The sequence below is a fragment of the Littorina saxatilis genome, linkage group LG16 (genome assembly GCF_037325665.1).
Source record: "Littorina saxatilis isolate snail1 linkage group LG16, US_GU_Lsax_2.0, whole genome shotgun sequence".
Lineage (NCBI taxonomy): Eukaryota > Metazoa > Mollusca > Gastropoda > Littorinimorpha > Littorinidae > Littorina > Littorina saxatilis.
The window spans coordinates 16,767,674-16,788,948 of NC_090260.1; the positions used below are offsets into that span (position 1 = coordinate 16,767,674).

At 42.2% G+C, this 21,275-nt stretch overlaps 2 protein-coding genes and 1 long non-coding RNA gene across 4 annotated transcripts in view; 1 reads left to right on the top strand and 2 right to left on the bottom strand.

Moving 5' to 3' along the window:
- The window catches only part of LOC138950521 (uncharacterized), a 129,847-nt gene that overhangs the window by 65,628 nt on the left and 42,944 nt on the right, over positions 1-21,275 (bottom strand). The gene's annotated exons all lie outside the window — the stretch shown is intronic.
- The window catches only part of LOC138950508 (uncharacterized), a 39,838-nt gene that overhangs the window by 4,815 nt on the left and 13,748 nt on the right, over positions 1-21,275 (bottom strand). Inside the window, exons 2-4 of one of the 2 annotated variants that reach the window (XM_070322239.1) lie at positions 6,109-6,178; positions 1,591-1,725; positions 325-957 (exon numbers count right to left, since the gene is read on the bottom strand). In XM_070322239.1, the coding sequence (XP_070178340.1) occupies positions 325-957; positions 1,591-1,725; positions 6,109-6,159 (819 nt within the window). In that variant the 5' untranslated portion in view covers positions 6,160-6,178. Of the gene's footprint in view, positions 1-324; positions 958-1,590; positions 2,192-6,108; positions 6,179-21,275 lie in introns of those variants that run through there. The other variant, XM_070322238.1, reaches the window with a different exon arrangement.
- On the top strand, positions 13,881-17,598 carry LOC138950496 (uncharacterized). Its single transcript, XM_070322209.1, has 2 exons — positions 13,881-15,337; positions 16,338-17,598. The coding sequence occupies exons 1-2, from the start codon at positions 14,347-14,349 to the stop codon at positions 17,282-17,284; spliced, it is 1,938 nt and encodes a 645-aa protein (XP_070178310.1). The 5' UTR covers positions 13,881-14,346; the 3' UTR covers positions 17,285-17,598.

The following is a 21,275-nucleotide window of genomic DNA, read 5'->3' on the forward strand; positions in this document are numbered from 1 at the left end:
CTATCTCTGTCTCTCTCTCTGTCTCTCTCTCTGTCTTTCTCTGTCTCTGTCTCTCGCTCTCTCTCTGTCTCTGTCTCTGTCTCTCTCTCTCGCTCTCTCTTTCTTTCTCTCTCTCTCTCTCTCTCTCTCTCTCTGTCTGTCTCTCTCTCTCTCTCTCTCTCTCTCTCTCTCTCTCTCTCTCTCTCTCTCTCTCTCTCTCTCTCTCTCTCTCTCTCTCTCTCTCTCTCTCTCTCTCTCTCTCTCTCTCTCTCTCTCTCTCTACTTCTCTCCTGCGTTCGTCTGTTTTTGCGTGTGTGAGCGAGTGTAGGTCAAGAGTTAACTTACATCGCTCATGTTCAGCAGCACCTCCTCCAGACAGCGTCTCGTTGTGTCGGGCAGTACAATGGCCTGGTGGAGGGCTGGCTGTGTTACCAGGTCACCCAGAACAGAGCGCCTCACAACATCTCTGGCTTGCTTCAGGTAAGCAGCGGCCTTCTTTAGTTCTTCTTGAACTGCAAGGGGGTCGTCTTCTGTCTGAGGTATGATTGCCGCCATCATTATCCCACGCTCGCGATGTATGGCGAGCAGGTCAACAAAGTCCTCCTCCAGGTTCAACGGCTCTGCTTTGACGCTGTTCGTGTTCCTGGCGGCTGCACCAGTATAGATGCTTTGGGTATCAGCACCATATACACCAAATTTAGCTTGGGTCAGAAGTACCATAATTTCTTTTTCCCTTGCGGCTTTGTTCTTTATCTGATTCATGCAGTGGTGGACATTTTTCAGCACTGTGTCTATGCGGACAGTGTCCCTGACCTCTCTACTCTCATCTATGTCTATTTGTTGCTGTGTTTTCAGTACCTGGATTCGCTCACCTTCTCCGATATATGCCATTCTCTCTTGCACAGTGTCCATGTGAGCCGGGGGGATTATGTATGATTCGCTCTCAAGGTGAGGGAACCAGGCGTTGAGAAACTCCCTCTGGAATCAAAGACATGATGATGTACTGTCTACTCCCTTCTAGTACCATTCACAACCTACGTCAACTATGAAGACGGTGAAAATACGGACACCAAATATGACCCTCCACCACGAAATGAGTCGCATGTCACCTCGCGCAGTTCTGCGCAAGGCTTAATATAAGTCCGGGGAGTGTCTGGTAACAGTGTGAGGGTCACCTTAGTCACAGGCTTATACCTCAAACAGTTTTTGCTCTTTTATAAAACGGTTTTCACCACTGGATAGAGCATAAAAAACTCTTTAGGAAATTGTAAAAATATGAAAATCATGCAAAGGTGACATGTGACTCATTTCGTGGTGGAGGGTCACAAATAGGGACTTATGTCTCGTTGGTGGTTCACACAATATTTGCCTAGAACACAGCAGATAATTGTTCTATGGTGTAAATTCAAAATGAAAAACAAAAACAAGGAAAACAACAACAACAACAACAACAACAACAACAACAACAACAACAACAACAACAACAACAACAACAACAACAACACAAAAAGAGTAAAACTAATGATAATGCACCTTATTCAGTTTAAACGTAACTTCAAGTCTTAAAATATGAGGTTTCGGTGTGTGTTTTTTTTTCTGAGATGAATTTACCTCATGGTCTGACAACTTTAACACTTGGTCCTCTGATTCCTGTGATCTTGTCATTAAGGGCGGGGCAGGAGAGACAGCCTGGTTCCCCGGTGACCCAGAGGTACTGCACGGCGGAGCACATTCCACAGCCGGTCCCTGTGTGATGTGCATAATATAACCGTCACTTCTGTCATAGCACTGTTCATAATTATGAGTTGTGTGCATGATATGACCGTCACTTCTGTCATAGCGCTGTTCATAATTATGAGTTGTGTGCGTGATATGACCGTCACTTCTGTCATAGCGTTGTTTTAGATAGTGTGACTCACCTTATTGTCATGCAATAGTATGTGAACGTGTTTCCTCACATGGTACAAACATTATTTTATTTTCCTGTGCGTTTGTGGGCCAAAACGCCCACGTACACTCATGGTTTTGCACGAAGAGGATTGTATGTGCTTGGCCGTATGTTCCGTCGGCCATATACTTATACTCTACTCTGTGTCGTGGGATGCATGCTTGGTATTTTCATGTTTCTATAATTCACTGACATGGATTTCAGGATCTTTACCATTTTTACATGGTTTTGTACCACAACATGGGGGGAGGTGGGGGGGGGGGGGCAAGCAGGTATGCAAATAAAGTGACCCGGAGGATCGGAACATCTCTTCTCTTTATCAAGCAGGTGGCGGGGTTCCAAACACTCAACCATCAACTTGGCTGTTGCGATCGTCATCAATGAGGAATGTTCAGTCTTTTTGCATTTATCGACACTGAAACGGACAATGCATGTATACGACCCCAAACAAATTGACAGATTACATCGGCCTCGTAGGAGCTGAGGGGGACGGGAGGGGGGGGGGGGGGGGTGGCAGGAGAGACAGAGATAGACAGACAGACAGAGATAGACAGACAGAGATAGACAGACAGAGAAAGACAGACAGAAATAGACAGACAGAGATAGACAGACAGAGATAGACAGACAGAGATAGACAGACAGAGATAGACAGACAGAGATGGGTTGGTTGGCTGGTTATTGTTTGTTGTTTAATGTGCCTACAACCTGTGGCAATCACGATAACATTGTAGACGGTTCTAAAAACCGCATGTCTTGTTACACTTCTTTTGTCAAATCTTGTTAATCTCCTTGAAACATGTAAACCTGTGAAAGTATTCATTCGTATTCATTCTTTACCATTTTTACAAAGTACTTTTGGGGGGGCTTACTGATTTGTCTATTAGTGTAAGGGAAGGAACTGTGCTTGTTCTTGACAAATGGAATGTCAGGATTACTTTCCCTTTAATTGTCAGGAAGTCAGGAATCAGTGTTTTAGAATTCTCAGGAATGTTGTGTCTAAGTAAATTTAGAAAGGAATTAGTGACAAAAGATTATTTGAAGTATGTGAGTGTTATTTTTTTTATTTTAATGAGTTTTTAGGCTACCCAAGACGTAACAAATCAACGGCGCGATTCGTACAGCCCTGAGCAGCACAGTTGGTACAGCGGGTACAGTTCGCACGGCAGTCACACTCCCCTTGCCTGATGCACCGTGATTCCCTGCTGCACTGGCAGCACGCCTGAAACGTACAATGCGAGTGACCCCTGTTGTCGTGAGAATGTACGTGCTGTATGTCTACACTGTTCAGTGTCCCCTGTTGTCGTGAGAATGTACGTGATGTATGTCTACACTGTTCAGTGTCCCCTGTTGTCGTGAGAATGTACGTGATGTATGTCTACACTGTTCAGTGTCCCCTGTTGTCGTGAGAATGTACGTGATGTATGTCTACACTGTTCAGTGTCCCCTGTTGTCGTGAGAATGTACGTGATGTATGTCTACACTGTTCAGTGTCCCCTGTTGTCATGAGAATGTACGTGATGTATGTCTACACTGTTCAGTGTCCCCTGTTGTCGTGAGAATGTACGTGCTGTATGTCTACACTGTTCAGTTTGTTTGTTTGTTTGTTTGCTTAACGCCCAGCCGACCACGAAGGGCCATATCAGGGCGGTGCTGCTTTGACATATAACGTGCGCCACACACAAGACAGAAGTCGCAGCACAGGCTTCATGTCTCACCCAGTCACATTATTCTGACACCGGACCAACCAGTCCTAACACTAACCCCATAATGCCAGACGCCAGGCGGAGCAGCCACTAGATTGCCAATTTTAAAGTCTTAGGTAGGTATGACCCGGCCGGGGTTCGAACCCACGACCTGCCGATCAAGCGGCGGTCGCCTTAGCACTAGGCCAACCGTGCCGGTCACTGTTCAGTATCCCCTGTTGTCGTGAGAATGTACGTGCTGTATGTCTACACTGTTCAGTATCCCCTGTTGTCGTGAGAATGTACGTGATGTATGTCTACACTGTTCAGTGTCCCCTGTTGTCGTGAGAATGTACGTGTTGTATGTCTACACTGTTCAGTGTCCCCTGTTGTCGTGAGAATGTACGTGATGTATGTCTACACTGTTCAGTGTCCCCTGTTGTCGTGAGAATGTACGTGATGTATGTCTACACTGTTCAGTGTCCCCTGTTGTCGTGAGAATGTACGTGATGTATGTCTACACTGTTCAGTGTCCCCTGTTGTCGTGAGAATGTACGTGATGTATGTCTACACTGTTCAGTGTCCCCTGTTGTCGTGAGAATGTACGTGTTGTATGTCTACACTGTTCAGTGTCCCCTGTTGTCGTGAGATTGTACGTGCTGTATGCCTACACTGTTCAGTGTCCTCTGTTGTCGTGAGATTGTACGTGATGTATGTCTACACTGTTCAGTGTCCCCTGTTGTCGTGAGAATGTACGTGCTGTATGTCTACACTGTTCAGTGTCCTCTGTTGTCGTGAGAATGTACGTGATGTATGTCTCCACTGTTCAGTGTCCCCTGTTGTCGTGAGAATGTACGTGCACTATGTCTACACTGTTTAGTGTCCCCTGTTGTCGTGAGAATGTACGTGCCTTATGTCTACACTGTTCAGTGTCCTCTGTTGTCGTGAGAATGTACGTGCTGTATGTCTACACTGTTCAGTGTCCCCTGTTGTCGTGAGAATGTACGTGATGTCATGTCTACACTGTTCAGTGTCCCCTGTTGTCGTGAGAATGTACGTGCCCTATGTCTACATTGTTCAGTGTACTCACACAGCAAACAGACCGGCCTCATAGTCATTTCTACAACCGAGAGACCTCAGAAAGTCAAAACATATTATGCTGACACAAGCAGTTTCTGTTTTGTTGAACAGAGAGAGCGAAAGAAACGGGTGCCTAGTTGTGGTAAGAACTGGAGCCTTATTGAAATAAGCTGTACGAAATTATGCAATAATGACACAGGAAGCTATATAATAAAACTGATCAGTCAAGTCTATCTATATATCATACACTACAACACATACGTCCAAATTGCATTGCATTCAGTATCATTTGAATTTTTGCGTTGGTCCTCGTGGAGCATAGTGATCGCCTGTTGTTGCATTATCATCAACTGCGGACAGACAGTTTTGTCAACCGCGGCGTTCGGCCTTAGTCGATACAGATGAAACAAAAGACGATATGTTCCCCTCGGACAACACAAAAGCTGGTCTGCCAACAAGCCACCGAACATCTTATAATGGACAACACAATGCTATGGACAATACAATGCTATGGACAACAGAATGTTATGGACAATACAATTGCTATAGACAACACAATGTTATGGACAATACAATTGCTATAGACAACACAATGTTCTGGACAATACAATGACAGTTATGGACAATACAATTATATGGACAATACAATGCTATTGATAATATAACACAATGTGTAATACAATGCAATGGACAACACAATGCAATGGGCAATACAAAATACAACAAGAGGCGAAGCCTTCAAGGCTCACGTAAGAAATCGACAAACAGTAACACAAACTCAATCACTCCGTCACACATACACACACTGGAAACACGCTGTGCAGGCCTTTTGAGTATAATGCTTTGCACACGGCCCTCCGCGCGCGTGCGCTGCGAGAGTAACAGCCAACGGAAACGCGAGCGACGAATCTGGGCCCTGTTTACAATCTACATACCACACACGACACAAACCAGTCACCTGTTTCACCCCCCCAAACCCACCCACCATCCGTTTTCTTTGGATACACACTTTAACTACATACGTGCCGACGAAATGTTGATGATTGCTTCAATACTTTGAAGCTGTTGCTTGGATAATAACCAGGTAAAATTAGTATTTCGGTGTTCAGTCAAAGTTTCTACCACAGACATACACACACAGACATACATACATACATACGCACGCATGCACGCACGCACAGACAGACAAAAGTTAGCATCGCATAGGCTACACTTACGTGAGCCAAAAATCAAAAACAAAAACATTTGGACAGTACAATATAATTTGGACAGTACAATATAATTTGGACAGTACGATATAATTTGAATAGTACAATGCAATGCTATGCACAACAAATCAGTATGCAAAAGACACCACGATCGACAAAACAAAACAATGGGAAACACAATGGACAACACAAGATGGTGACAGCGGCCTACCTGACGAGATGTCTTCGGAATGGCCCTGCTACGTCCCTGCTTGTTCCCCATTGTTCTCGTCCTGTCTCACCTGAAACATCAACACCACGTTACAAAATTAATATGACAAAAACGAAGGATACCACTTTTTTTAAAAATCGACGAACATTCAGGCAGAAAAAGTGTGAATGCAATGACGGGAAGGAATTGTTCAGTTGGGGAACAAAACGTTTCACAATACTTTGTTGTTGTTGTTGTTGTTGTTGTTGTTGTTGTTCCTTCCTTCTCCAGAGCCTTTTTTGTGTGCAGAATGTCACCTCTTTTCTGTTCAATGTCTGATGTTATTTGTTTATGTATCGTTTGAACATTGGATTTCCCTTCTTCAAAGCTATGTAACGTCAGAGTCCGACAAAAATTGATATTCAGGCGGCAGGGGAGACTACAACATATTGCACGTTTGTGTGCGTTCAATCGTACATTTTTTTTTTTTAGGAATTGTAAGCAGATTCGATCGATACGTGCATGTTATTTGTATTTTTGATCAAACTATGACATTTTACACAGATCTCGACAGTCATTGTTCACCTGCATCTCAGTCGCCAGCGCAGATCCAAGGAACAATGATTATGTCTCGATCTGTGTCACATGTCATATTCTGGTCAACAATACACATAACGTATAATATATCCGTCCGTTTCACATGCCAACGTTCCAACAACTTATCTTTGTTTTGTCTTTTCACTAAATTATATGTATAGTGAATTGGCCTAAACCCGGGCAGTGTCTGTTGGCTTTGATTATATATACAGCTACTGACGTCTGTTTGGAGTCGACACGTGCTCGTCGCGTGCACCTCAAAGCTCTTTCAGTGTCTGTTGGGTTTGATTATATAGAGATGATGTCATCGCCATGGAGCTACTGATGTCTGTTTGGTTTGATGATATAGAGATGATGTCATCGCCATGGAGCTACTGATGTCTGATTGGTTTGATTATATAGAGATGATGTCATCGCCGTAGAGCTACTGATGTCTGTTTGGTTTGATTTTATAGAGATGATGTCCTCGCCATGGAGCTACTGATGTCTGTTTGGTTTGATTATATAGAGATGATGTCATCGCCATGGAGCTACTGACGTCTGATTGGTTTGATGATATAGAGATGATGTCATCGCCGTAGAGCTACTGACGTCTGTTGGGTTTGATTATATAGAGATGATGTCATCGCCGTAGAGCTACTGATGTCTGTTTGGTTTGATTATATAGAGATGATGTCATCACCATGGAGCTACTGACGTCTGTTTGGTTTGATGATATAGAGATGATGTCCTCGCCATGGAGCTACTGACGTCTGTTGGGTTTGATTATATAGAGATGATGTCATCGCCGTAGAGCTACTGATGTCTGTTTGGTTTGATTATATAGAGATGATGTCATCGCCATGGAGCTACTGACGTCTGTAGGGTTTGATTATATAGAGAGAGATGCTGTCATAGTCATGGAGCTACTGATGTCTGTTTGGTTTGATTATATAGAGATGATGTCATCGCCATGGAGCTACTGACGTTTGATTGGTTTGATGATATAGAGATGATGTCATCGCCATGGAGCTACTGATGTCTGTTTGGTTTGATGATATAGAGATGATGTCATCGCCATGGAGCTACTGATGTCTGTTTGGTTTGATGATATAGAGATGATGTCATCGCCATGGAGCTACTGATGTCTGTTTGGTTTGATGATATAGAGATGATGTCATCGCCATGGAGCTACTGATGTCTGTTTGGTTTGATGATATAGAGATGATGTCATCGCCATGGAGCTACTGACGTCTGTTTGGTTTGATGATATAGAGATGATGTCATCGCCATGGAGCTACTGATGTCTGTTGGGTTTGATGATAAAATTATAGAGATGATGTCATCGCCATGGAGCTACTGATGTCTGTTGGGTTTGATGATAAAATTATAGAGATGATGTCATCGCCATGGAGCTACTGATGTCTGTTTGGTTTGATGATATAGAGAGAGATGATGTCATAGTCATGGAGCTACAACGTTAAACAGAATTCGACAAACTTGTTACTGCTTTTTGTTTTTACAAGCAATTGTTGCACCTTATGCTTGACATACCATTCACTTGTTGCCATCAAACAAGTCCCTTGCCAACTGATACTTTAAAAGAACCATGCACTGTGTCGCCTGTATAATGTGTCTGGATCATGGAGCGATGCAAACTTAGAAGCAACTAAAACAGATCAGCCGCCTTAGTATTTCTAACAGTGGAGAAACAGCGCATTATGGAACACAACCTTCAAACGTTAAAAGACTTGCTGGGTTAAACTGCACAACGTTTCATATGTATAGAAGTCTATAAAAACCTATGTCATAATGAGTTCACATTAAGCAAATCATACAATCCCATTTGTAGTCATTCTCTTTGTCGATCACCCAACCACCCTTTTCAACCCCCACCCCATTCAACCCCCACCCCCTTCAACCCCCACCCCCACCAACCCCCACCCCCACCCCCTACCTTCCCCTCAACAATCCCAATATGTTTGGTCACTGCTAGTTCTCTGTTGGTCACTGCTAGTTCTCTGTTGGTCACTGCTAGTTCTCTGTTGGTCACTGCTAGTTCTCTGTTGGTCACTGCTAGTTCTCTGTTGGTAAATGCTGGTTCTCTGTTGGTAAATGCTAGTTCTCTGTTGGTCACTGCTAGTTCTCTGTTGGTCACTGCTAGTTCTCTGTTGGTCACTGCTAGTTCTCTGTTGGTCACTGCTAGTTCTCTGTTGGTCACTGCTAGTTCTCTGTTCCTCTGGATGCAAACAAAGGCAATAGTCCCGGGTTTTTGTACACCCCTAAACAAAAAACTCAATTTTTAATGTTCAGTTAACAGCTTTTCACAACCGCTTTTTAAGAAGTTGGCAAGGTCTTGTGATTTGAGCAGAGTCAATGGTTTGAAGTGTCGGAGAGAGTGCTGGGTGGGTTGGGGTGTTTTTGCGAGTGAGGGCAGACAGCACAGACGGAGAGAAAAGCGCAATCTCCGTCATTGTAGCCTTTCAGTCCAAGTTGAATAAAGTGCCAGGTGCGAATTGAAAGCGACACGCAGTATAAGCTGTCGTCTGAGATCTGTAGTCAATGGTCGCTCCCTCTCCTTTGGGTTCCATCTTGGGATTTTTCTCGCGGTTTCTCTAAGTGTCGCCTGTACAGTGTGTCTGGAGTACTGCCAACTTAGATGCAACTAAAACTTGTCAGTCGCCTTATCTTTTTAATCCTTGACAAACAGTGCATAGAGCAAAACACAACTAAAACTTGTCAGTCGCCTTATCTTTTTAATCCTTGACAAACAGTGCATAGAGCAAAACACAACTAAAACTTGTCAGTCGCCTTATCTTTTTAATCCTTGACAAACAGTGCATAGAGCAAAACACAACTAAAACTTGTCAGTCGCCTTATCTTTTTAATCCTTGACAAACGGTGCATAGAGCAAAACACAACTAAAACTTGTCAGTCGCCTTATCTTTGTAATCCTTGACAAACAGTGCATAGAGCAAAACACAACTAAAACTTGTCAGTCGCCTTATCTTTTTAATCCTTGACAAACAGTGCATAGAGCAAAACACAACTAAAACTTGTCAGTCGCCTTATCTTTTTAATCCTTGACAAACAGTGCATAGAGCAAAACACAACTAAAACTTGTCAGTCGCCTTATCTTTTTAATCCTTGACAAACAGTGCATAGAGCAAAACACAACTAAAACTTGTCAGTCGCCTTATCTTTTTAATCCTTGACAAACAGTGCATAGAGCAAAACACAACTAAAACTTGTCAGTCGCCTTATCTTTTTAATCCTTGACAAACAGTGCATAGAGCAAAACACAACTAAAACTTGTCAGTCGCCTTATCTTTTTAATCCTTGACAAACAGTGCATAGAGCAAAGCACAACTAAAACTTGTCAGTCGCCTTATCTTTTTAATCCTTGACAAACAGTGCATAGAGCAAAACACAACTAAAACTTGTCAGTCGCCTTATCTTTTTAATCCTTGACAAACAGTGCATAGAGCAAAACACAACTAAAACTTGTCAGTCGCCTTATCTTTTTAATCCTTGACAAACAGTGCATAGAGCAAAACACAACTAAAACTTGTCAGTCGCCTTATCTTTTTAATCCTTGACAAACAGTGCATAGAGCAGAACACAACTAAAACTTGTCAGTCGCCTTATCTTTTTAATCCTTGACAAACAGTGCATAGAGCAGAACACAACTAAAACTTGTCAGTCGCCTTAATTTTTTAATCCTTGACAAACAGTGCACAGAGCAAAACACAACTAAAACTTGTCAGTCGCCTTATCTTTTTAATCCTTGACAAACAGTGCATAGAGCAAAACACAACTAAAACTTGTCAGTCGCCTTATCTTTTTAATCCTTGACAAACAGTGCATAGAGCAAAACACAACTAAAACTTGTCAGTCGCCTTATCTTTTTAATCCTTGACAAACAGTGCATAGAGCAAAACACAACTAAAACTTGTCAGTCGCCTTATCTTTTTAATCCTTGACAAACAGTGCATAGAGCAAAACACAACTAAAACTTGTCAGTCGCCTTATCTTTTTAATCCTTGACAAACAGTGCATAGAGCAAAACACAACTAAAACTTGTCAGTCGCCTTATCTTTTTAATCCTTGACAAACAGTGCATAGAGCAAAACACAACTAAAACTTGTCAGTCGCCTTATCTTTTTAATCCTTGACAAACAGTGCATAGAGCAAAACACAACTAAAACTTGTCAGTCGCCTTATCTTTTTAATCCTTGACAAACAGTGCATAGAGCAAAACACAACTAAAACTTGTCAGTCGCCTTATCTTTTTAATCCTTGACAAACAGTGCATAGAGCAAAACACAACTAAAACTTGTCAGTCGCCTTATCTTTTTAATCCTTGACAAACAGTGCATAGAGCAAAACACAACTAAAACTTGTCAGTCGCCTTATCTTTTTAATCCTTGACAAACAGTGCATAGAGCAAAACACAACTAAAACTTGTCAGTCGCCTTATCTTTTTAATCCTTGACAAACAGTGCATAGAGCAAAACACAACTAAAACTTGTCAGTCGCCTTATCTTTTTAATCCTTGACAAACAGTGCATAGAGCAAAACACAACTAAAACTTGTCAGTCGCCTTATCTTTTTAATCCTTGACAAACAGTGCATAGAGCAAAACACAACTAAAACTTGTCAGTCGCCTTATCTTTTTAATCCTTGACAAACAGTGCATAGAGCAAAACACAACTAAAACTTGTCAGTCGCCTTATCTTTTTAATCCTTGACAAACAGTGCATAGAGCAAAACACAACTAAAACTTGTCAGTCGCCTTATCTTTTTAATCCTTGACAAACAGTGCATAGAGCAAAACACAATTCAAACGCGACTCTCTGGGTTGAAGTGCTAGTTATTCTTATGTATTGAAGTTTATTTCATAAGAACCGACGTCATTATGAGAAGACATCAGAAAAATATGCAAACCAATCTTTAGTCCCTCTTTGAGTCTGTATATCTGTCTGTCCCCCCCCCCCCTCCCCCCTCTCGTCTCTATCTCTCTCTCTCTCACTCTCTCTCTCTCTTTCTCTCTCTCTCTCTCTCTCTCTCTCTCTCTCTCTCTCTCTCTCTCTCTCTCTCTCTCTCTCTCTCTCTCTCTTCGTAACCAAAACCCACAGACACACGTTAAGTGTGACAGCCAAGAAGCGAAGGAAGTCGGTCACCCTGTCAATGTTCAGCCCTTCGACACCGTGTGTACTTGACAATGTGCGATCTAAAATCGGTGAACAGATTTTCACAAAGTCTGCTTTTGAGCAAGATTCTAAAAGGGACAAGGACTTCAATCGCCGTCATTGTAGCCTTTCTGTCAAAATTGAATAAAGTGCCAGGTGTGATTTCAAAGCGGCACACAGTATAGGCTGTCCTATGAGATCGCTATATGTACTCGTCTGGGGATTTTTCTCGCGGTTTCTCTCAACAAGCGGGGACATGCAGATTCTGCATGCTCTGCCTTTTACGCGAGTTCCTGTACTCATGTACAGCAATCGATGGATTGGTCTATTGCATTTTTATTTTTCTTGTCCAATAATCAAGTATAATTAATTATGCACAAGCGAGCAAAAACTTGTCAGTCAGAGTGAACAATAATATGTAAACACGACGCTATTGTCGAAAGATGTTCAAGTTGATCCCACTGTGTGTGATTTGACTTATAACATAATTATGTCTGATTCCAGAATATTCAATGAAAGGTGCTTGGCAGCGTATTTCTATACTCAATGCTTTACAAAACAAGAACATCGAGAATGAGTATATAGTCCGTTACGGGTCCGCCAAACCCCACCCCCTATCGTCAATGATCCAGTGAAAAAAGTTACAATTTGAGAAAAGACACTGACAGGTATCCGTGACGCGTTATTCCAACAGTCGGAATTTCCAACTATTGTGTATTTTCGAGTTCACTTCCCCAGCCCACTGTTCCCGTTTTGCAATGGGCCGACGGCCTACGCAGTAAACCATTCGTTCGTTTGTTCTGTCTCTCTGTCTGTCTCTCTCTGTCTATCTGTCTGTCTGTCTGTCTCTTTGTCTCTGTCTCTGTCTCTGTCTCTGTCTCTGTCTATCTGTATCTGTCTCTCTCTGTCTCTCTGTCTCTGTCTCTCTCTGTCTCTCTCTCTCTCTCTCTCTCTCTCTCTCTCTCTCTCTCTCTCCCCCCCCTCTCTCTCTAATGATCAACAATCTTTATTCTAAGTTCAGTCAAAAGCTTTTCAACGGGTTTTTCCCATCACGATTTAATTTTTATTTTATTTTGGACTTGCGATTTGAAGTACCATAAATGGTTTAAGAGAGATAAGCGCAGAGAGAACTAGTTCAATAGCAGACACTATCTGCTTTCACTCAGACGTGAATAAGGTATGATTTGAAAGCGACACATAGAAGGCTGTCGTCTGGGATTACTAGATTTCTCCTTATGTACCCGTCCTGGGATTGTGATCGCGGTTTCTCTAGACAAGCGGGCACATTTCTACCACTGTTATGTTCTTTAGAAAAGATGGTTTATGTAATAATGTCTAGCAATAGACGAATTGATTTCTATTTGTTTGTGATTGATGTTATGTTATCCAATAATGTATATGTCGTGCCGAATTCACGTAATTGCCGATTCCGCGTAATGGGCAACATTTTTGCCCATTTCGCATAATCGGCAAAACGCTGCCCAATACGTGAAATCGGCAGCGTTTTGCCGAAATCGCGTAAACGCCTCTAAAACTTGCCTATTTCGCGAATTCAGCAGCCGATTACGCGGAATGGGCAACCGATTACGCGTAATTAAAAATTTTAGTAATAAATTTTCATTTGATTAATATACTTACCCAACTCACATATAGCAATTAACTCTAGTTCAGTGCTGGTAACGCTGTACGCATCCCCTTGGTAACAAGGGAAGCCCCTCTAAAATAAAGAGTGACCAATACCCATAAGGCCATATTAATACATACTTCCGACTTCCGTATGCGCGCGCATACGCCGCCATATGCATCATTCCAAACGAAGCCCAACTCACTACCCTTTTTTTAGAAACCCACCCCCCACAGCGGGGAGGCGGGAGGGAATAAACGATGTGAGTTGGGTAAGTATATTAATCAAATGAAAATTTATTACTAAAATGTTTAATTAAATTACATATCTTACCCAACTCACATATAGCAGATTGCTACTATAGGTGGAGGGCACTTAAGGGGATGTGCGGGGGTGATTTTTGAGCTTTTGGGCAGATTTGGGCATTTAGACATTTTGACTGTTTGGAAAACTGTGGTCATTTTTCTTTCAATTTCTGCCGTTGATGTTGCATATACATGGTTTTTTTGTGTAATAAAAATAAATTCAATAAACCAACCCTCGCCTGATTGCGTTCATTTGTCCTGAACTTGCCTTATTATTGCCGATTTTCAACACCTTGATCAGCAAATTTGAGCAGACGACAGGGCGAACACTGCATGACGTTGCATGCTACATAGCCTCCCCTGTTTGCATGTGACCGTTGTTTCGTTATTTTCCGGACTACTTCGGCTCTAACGGAACATTGTCAATGTAGTTCAATCTACGCCAACTTCCTTATACGGAGAGTATGACGTACGATGCGATCTTGATTCGTTCAACCGGGGTCACGTGGTACAACAATGGCGCTTGTTTACAAGCAGTGAAAGTACACGCTCCTGTGCAAAAATGGTTCGCACCAAGCCATCAACAACCAGAGGAGCCCCAAAATCTACGAAAAAGAGGACAGATCAAGTGAAGAGTCAATGGAAGGCGAAGAAATCAGCGCAATCAGCTTCTGTGCTGACTGACGTGACAGAATTTGTGCCGGTTTTGGGGTCGTCTGCTAGTGCTACATTTTCCGCGTCGATTCCTTCAACTGAAAACATTCTCGGCACGAAGACAAGAAGTGAGTTCAAAAAAGAATCGTATGAGAGGTTTGTTTCCGGTGGAGTTGACACTAAGTCATCTGCTGCTACTGAAACCCTGGTAAAAACCCAGAGGGGTGTTGTAGACTTTGCCGAAGTAGACAGTATGGTTGCAAGTTTGTGCTGTCCACAGTGCAAAAACAAGTGCTTGTCTCTTTGCACAGACTCCAGACCAACAAGTGGCTTGGCAGTATTTGCCCAGGTGAACTGTTCTTCGTGCGAAGAGCCTGTGTATGAACAGTATCTGGCGACAAAATTTAAATCCAAGACAAAAGTGTTCGACATGAACAGACAGGCAGTGTATTCCTCGCTTGCTTGTGGACTGGGAGCCACCACATTCAGAAATTTCTGTGAAAACATGGATTTAGCTGGACTTCACCACAAGACCTTTCATACTCATGCCAGCCAACTATTCACACAACTAGAGGGATTCCGGAAGCATGTGTTCAGTGAGACTGTTGCATATGTTCGAGAAGTTCATGCAAGATACTGTGGCACTACTCTTGGTGTCGATGACACCCTGAACATTATTGTGAGCTATGATGGCACCTGGCTTACTCGTGGACACTCTTCGCACATTGGAGTTGGGTGTGCTGTGGACTTACTTACTGGACTCTGTGTTGATGCCCATGTCATGTGTACCTACTGCCAGGTGTGCGAGTCTACGGGGCAGAAGCTGTTTCAGGAAAAACCAGAGGAGTATGCGGCCTGGCTCGTGGACCACTTGGACAAGTGTGAGGTGAACTATAAAGGTAAATTATATTTGTTTGCACAGAAATATTTGAATAGAGTTTATTTCAAATTTAAGCAACTTACTCAAATATAGCAAATTACAAGTAAATGTAATAGTGATGAGTGGATATTATTTTCCATGCATTCCAGTGAAACTGAAAACCAAAACTAAAGGCATGGATGATGGATTACAAAAAAGCGTCATAAAGACAGATCATCAATTTATGATAATAATAATGAAAGTTGTAACACATGCATATATATAAATCCAATTTTTAAGAATAGTTCAGGGCATGGGGGAGTGGATGTGTGTGATGAAAATAATAAGAAAACACACACAGATAGAGAGAGAGAGAGAGAGAGAGAGAGAGAGAGAGAGAGAGAGAGAGAGAGAGAGAGAGAGAGAGAGAGAGAGAGAGAGAGAGAGAGAGAGAGAGAGAGAGAGAGAGAGAGCTGTATTTACAGCATGAAGTGAGATTCACAAGTCTTCAGAATCAACGGGCTTAGAACAGAGGGAGCTAGTAGTGGTCAGGGGGTGGCAAATAGTTTACACATACATACATGTATACATGTGTGGCCACATACACACATGTACCGTATGTATGTGTGGCACAATACAAGTGTATTTAAAAATGTTCAAATAGTATCAATTGATGAATATTATGCTTAACGTTTACAATCTAACATGTTCAGTGCCACAATATAACATGTTCTCACCACTATTAATAGGTAACATGCGCCTTGAGTCGCCTTGTGGGGTGAGATACGTGCGCGATATAAATCCTCGTAAATAAATAAAAGTAAATAAATAAATAAATAAAAAAATACCTGCTGCTAGAAATTTAATATACAGTAATTTGGTAATTCCATGTTTATTTCAATTCTTTTCTGTATTAATTATAGTTGAAGTATTAGCTGTACAATGACTGTGAATAACACATGCGTGCACACACACACACACACACACTTAAAAAATACTCTGTTTGCAAATTACATTTCTTATTTTGTTCTTGTTTGCAGGCTCATCAGGGATGATGGAGGTGGAAGCAGCCCGTGTCATATGGCGTCGATCGGTGAACACCAACAAGCTTCGCTACACAACACTTCTGTCGGACGGTGACTCCAAGACTTTTACAGAGCTCAACGACATCAAGCCCTATGGTGAGGATATTCACATTGACAAGGAAGAGTGTGTGAACCATGTGAGTAAACGACTTGGTACAGCTCTTCGCAACATGGTGACAGACTGCCGAAAGCGAGGGGTGACTCTTGGTGGACGTGGAAGGGGTCAGCTGACAGGCAATGCCATACGCAAGCTACAGATTTACTACAACCGGGCAATTCGTAGCAACAAGGATGTGTGTAGCATGAAAAAAGCAATCATGGCATCACTGTACCATTGTTTTTCCACTGACGAAAATCCACAACATGAACTTTGTCCTGCTGGAGAGAGCTCGTGGTGTTTCTTTCAGGAAGCGCTGGCGAAGCACCAAGTTCCAGGTCCACACAAACACCTCATCCACACACCCCTCAATGAGGAGAAGTTAGCTGCACACCTGTTGCCCATTTATGAGAGACTTTCTGAAGAACACCTACTCAGCAGATGTGTTTCTGGCAAGACACAAAATGCCAATGAGTGTCTCCACAGCCTCATTTGGTCAAGATGTGCTAAGGACCACTTTGCTTCCCGCAGTCGTGTTGAGTTTGCAGTCTTGACTGCTATTAGAGAGTTCAACTTTGGACCTGCTGCTGCTGCCGACTCTGCCCAGTTCTTCGGATTCCAGACTGGACATCACATGAAGAGGCTTGGAGCAGCCAGGATGCACCAGAGGGTGCGGAACAGTCTGAAGGCTGTGAGAGACAAGCAAAGTAAAAGGAGAGACAAAGTGCGGGCAGCCAAGTCAAAGAGACTGGAAGAACTTGTTCAGCTGGAAGGTGGCCCTGCATATGCAGCAGGCATGTTCTAAGTTTTGACTATGTAAATGTTTTAACATAGACGGGGAATCGAGACGAGGGTCATGACTCATGGTGTGTTTGTGTATAAAGTGATTCCGAGGAAACTACTGGACCAATCTTGATAAAACTTAACATGAGAGTTCCTGAGTGCGATATCCCCAGATGTCTTTTTTCCATTTTTTGGAAAGATGTCTTTGATGACGTCATATCCGGATTTTTTTAGGCAGTTGAGGCAGCGCTCTAACGCCCTAATTTTTCAACCAAATTGATTGCAATTTTGGTAAAGCAATCTTCGACGAAGTCCGGACTATGGTATTGCATTTCAGCTCAAAATTTTAAAAATAAAGTAATGAGTTTGCTTGTTAAGTTTGTCATTAAAATCTAATTTTTAGTAACAAAATAAACTTTGACTGCATTGCATTCCTCATCTTCTCCTGCATTCAAAAATATATAGATACTAGAGGAATACCCGGCTTCGCCGGGGTGAATCGCGAGACAGAGACAGACAGCGTGGCGGTTCATCACAATCACCTCTGCAGGCGAAGTCCTGTCAAACGGGATTGAGAATTTTAGAGCTTATTTGTTAGCCCTATAATTATTATCTGTTGTGGCTTCTCAAATGCCTGAACATACAGACAGACAAAAGCCGCTAGACCCCATCACAAACAGAACTCTACAATCAACAGGTTTTTCCCCACACACACACACACAAACACACACACAGAGAAGCCGTATATATATATATGTATATCTATATCTATAAATATATAGAGATAGGTGAGAGTGTATTTTTCGCGTGGCTATAAATTGATTCGACCTTTTCACTTTGACAGTAAGAACAACTTACGGGTGCAAGGGAAGCGTTCTGGACAGCGCAGTGACATTCTAAAAATAGTTACTCAGAAACGGGAATTTGAGGTGAACGGCGCGAGACAGAGACAGACAGCGTGGCGGTTCACCACAATCACCTTTGAAGGCGAAGTCCTGTCAAACGGGATTGAGAATTTTAGAGCTTATTTCTTAGCCCTATATTATCTGCTGTGGCTTCTCACATGCCAGAACATACAGACAGACAATAGCCGCTAGACCACATCACAAACAGAACTCTACAATACACAGGTTTTTGCCCACACACACACACAAACACACACACACACAGAGAAGCCGTATATATATATGCATATCTGTATCTATAAATATATAGAGATAGGTGAGAGTGTATTTTTCGCGTGGCTATAAATTGATTCGACCTTTTCACTTTGACAGTAAGAACAACTTACGGGTGCAAGGGAAGCGTTGTGGACAGCGCAGTGGACAGCGCAGTGACATTCTAAAAATAGTAATAGTAAGTTACAAACGGGAAAGCCACACGAAGGAAGGGAGATAAACGCCAAACACTGGAGAAGATAAGGAAGAGTTACTTATAATGGTGAAATGAACACAAAAACCCAAATCAGTTCAGCGCTGCGCGCTGAGAGCACGTGTTGAAATATCTCATCGATGATATTGTGTCCGGGGTGTAGCTGAATACGGTGTCCAAATTTGAAAAAGATCCACCGAGAACTTTGGCGTTGTGATGTGGTGTAGCGGCTATGGTGTGTCGGTATGGGGGCCCGGGTAGCTGAGGTGGAACCAAAATAGCTGAGGTGGAACCAAAATCGGTTCAGCGCTGCGCGCTGAGAGCACGTGTTGAAATATCTCATCGATGAGGTTGTGTCCGGGGTCTCTCTAAATAAGCCCACCAAATTTGAAGCAGATCCATCGAGAACTTTGGCCGTGCATCGCGCACAGACAGACACACAGACACACAGACACACAGACACACAGACACTAGTCGTATATATATATAGATGTCATGTTCACTCTAACAATGTGCTCAGAATTACAGAAAATAGGTTTAGTAAGTACTATACGGTCTCATGCTTTGCGGAGACGAGCGTGATCCGTCTCGGTATTGTTAGCCGAGACTATCTTAATGTATCTCGTAGTCTTGGCGATGACTGGTTTGTGGTGTTGATATTTAAGTTTCATACTGATTGACTAAATGTTTTTATATTGCTTCACGCGACTTGTCATTGTTATTGTGGTTAACATTATTCTCATATATATTGTGGTTATTGTACGCATATGTGCAATTAATGACTTGGGTACGTTTCGTAATTTGGAGCTAGCTTGTGTGTGTGTGTGTGTGTGTGTGTGTGTGTGTGAATGTGAACGTGAACGTGAACGAGTGAGCGAGCTTTTTTTGGTGTGCATGCTGTAATTGGGAGTGTGTGTATGCATTGTTTGTAACTCGGGACAAACTATTTTCATAGTGTACTGCACATGTTTGAAATAACTTATGTTTTATGTCTTCCCTAACTTTTAAACTGTGTCTCTAAGGTGTGAAAGACATTCCTCAGTGTGGAATTTGGAGATACATGTATGTATTTTGAGTTTAATTACAACTATCAATGGTTTCAAAACAAATTGTGTGCGTTTTTGCCTTTTCCTCAGTTTGCATGTTTTGACATTTGGGAACGAAATGATTTCAAATCTACTGGTTAGATTTCTGTGAAATTCTGCATACTTGTACTTTTACATACTATCTACAGAGTTACCATTTGAATAATGAATCGGAAAAGAAATGTTGGCTTTACGATTTTTTTAATATTAAATTTTACGCAAAATTTCAACATTATGATAAAAAAATTTTTTTTTAAATAACTGTAATACTCACAGAAAAAATAAATGGTAAATCTGTAGATATGATCTAAATCTATATTTATGCAAAATATTGGACAGAAATCGAGCATTTGGATATGGAAAAAACGGTTCCTAAAATCCAATATGGCTGCTGTTTACTTTTCTGTTTCTATAGCAACGACATACACAATAAACAAACACATTAACATTTTTTAATTCAGAGACCATCAGTATTATAACAAAAGCGACACAAACAGTGCTGATCATCAGATATGGAAAATAGCGATTTGGCCCTCACATGGCCTTAACCCAATCAGGAATTGAGAATCTGTCCTGCCGCTAACAGAGCAGGTAACCCAGAAACACATTCTATCTCAATGCATAGGCATCTCAGAGATAAACATCGATGAAAAACCTTTCAATAAAGCCAGCAAGCCGACTCAAGAACTCAGTTCTGCCAGGAGACCAAATCAAAGAACAGCTAGAGTGGAAGCCCAATCTCTTGCCTCGTGAGGCCTAGCTGTAGTAAAGGGCAAAACTGCCCTGACATCACCTGCCTGACTCTGCCACCATACATAAACTTGTCTAACTATGGTGGAGACCCAATTGGCTAACACTACTCTCGAGATGTCTTTAAAGCGCACCATAACGAGTGAGATAAAAAGAAGTTTCTGAGATTCCGATCTAGTGTGCAGAGTCCTTAACGGAAAACTGTGGAGGGCTGTAACCGTACAAAAATGTACATCAGAATCTCCAAGAGCCATAAAAATGCTCAAGAAAGGAATATTGAGTCCGTGCTGTCCGAAGGGGGAGGACTGACTGACTGCCCCCCCCCCCCCCCCCCCCCCTGTCTACTGCCACCACTTGAAGGCATACCTGAACACTGTGGCAGTCCATCTAGGCAAGGTTGACCTCAACAAGTCATTACCCCTACCAAAGTTGAAAGACATTCTTCCTTCCTTTATATAAATTAATCAGTGTTTAACGTCGTAAATAACCGTTCAAGATTAAAGGGCGACGAAGCAGAAAGATAAGAACAAGAGCCCTTAGATTTAATGATCTCAAGCAATCCGTGCAAGTCAGAAAAAAACTTCAAAACTCGAACAGATCAAAAGGCTAAATATGGCTCTAGGGGAGCCAAAATAGTGATTAAGATTTGAACGGTGAATCAAAGTTGGTAACTCCAGATTCCGCTTATATGCCAGAAAACCCAAAAGAAACCTAAGTGCCATAGATCAGTCTTTCTCCGAAAATCTGTCTATAGCAAAATTAGCAGAAAAAACACTTACTCCCACTTCTCACAGAAGCTACCCGAGT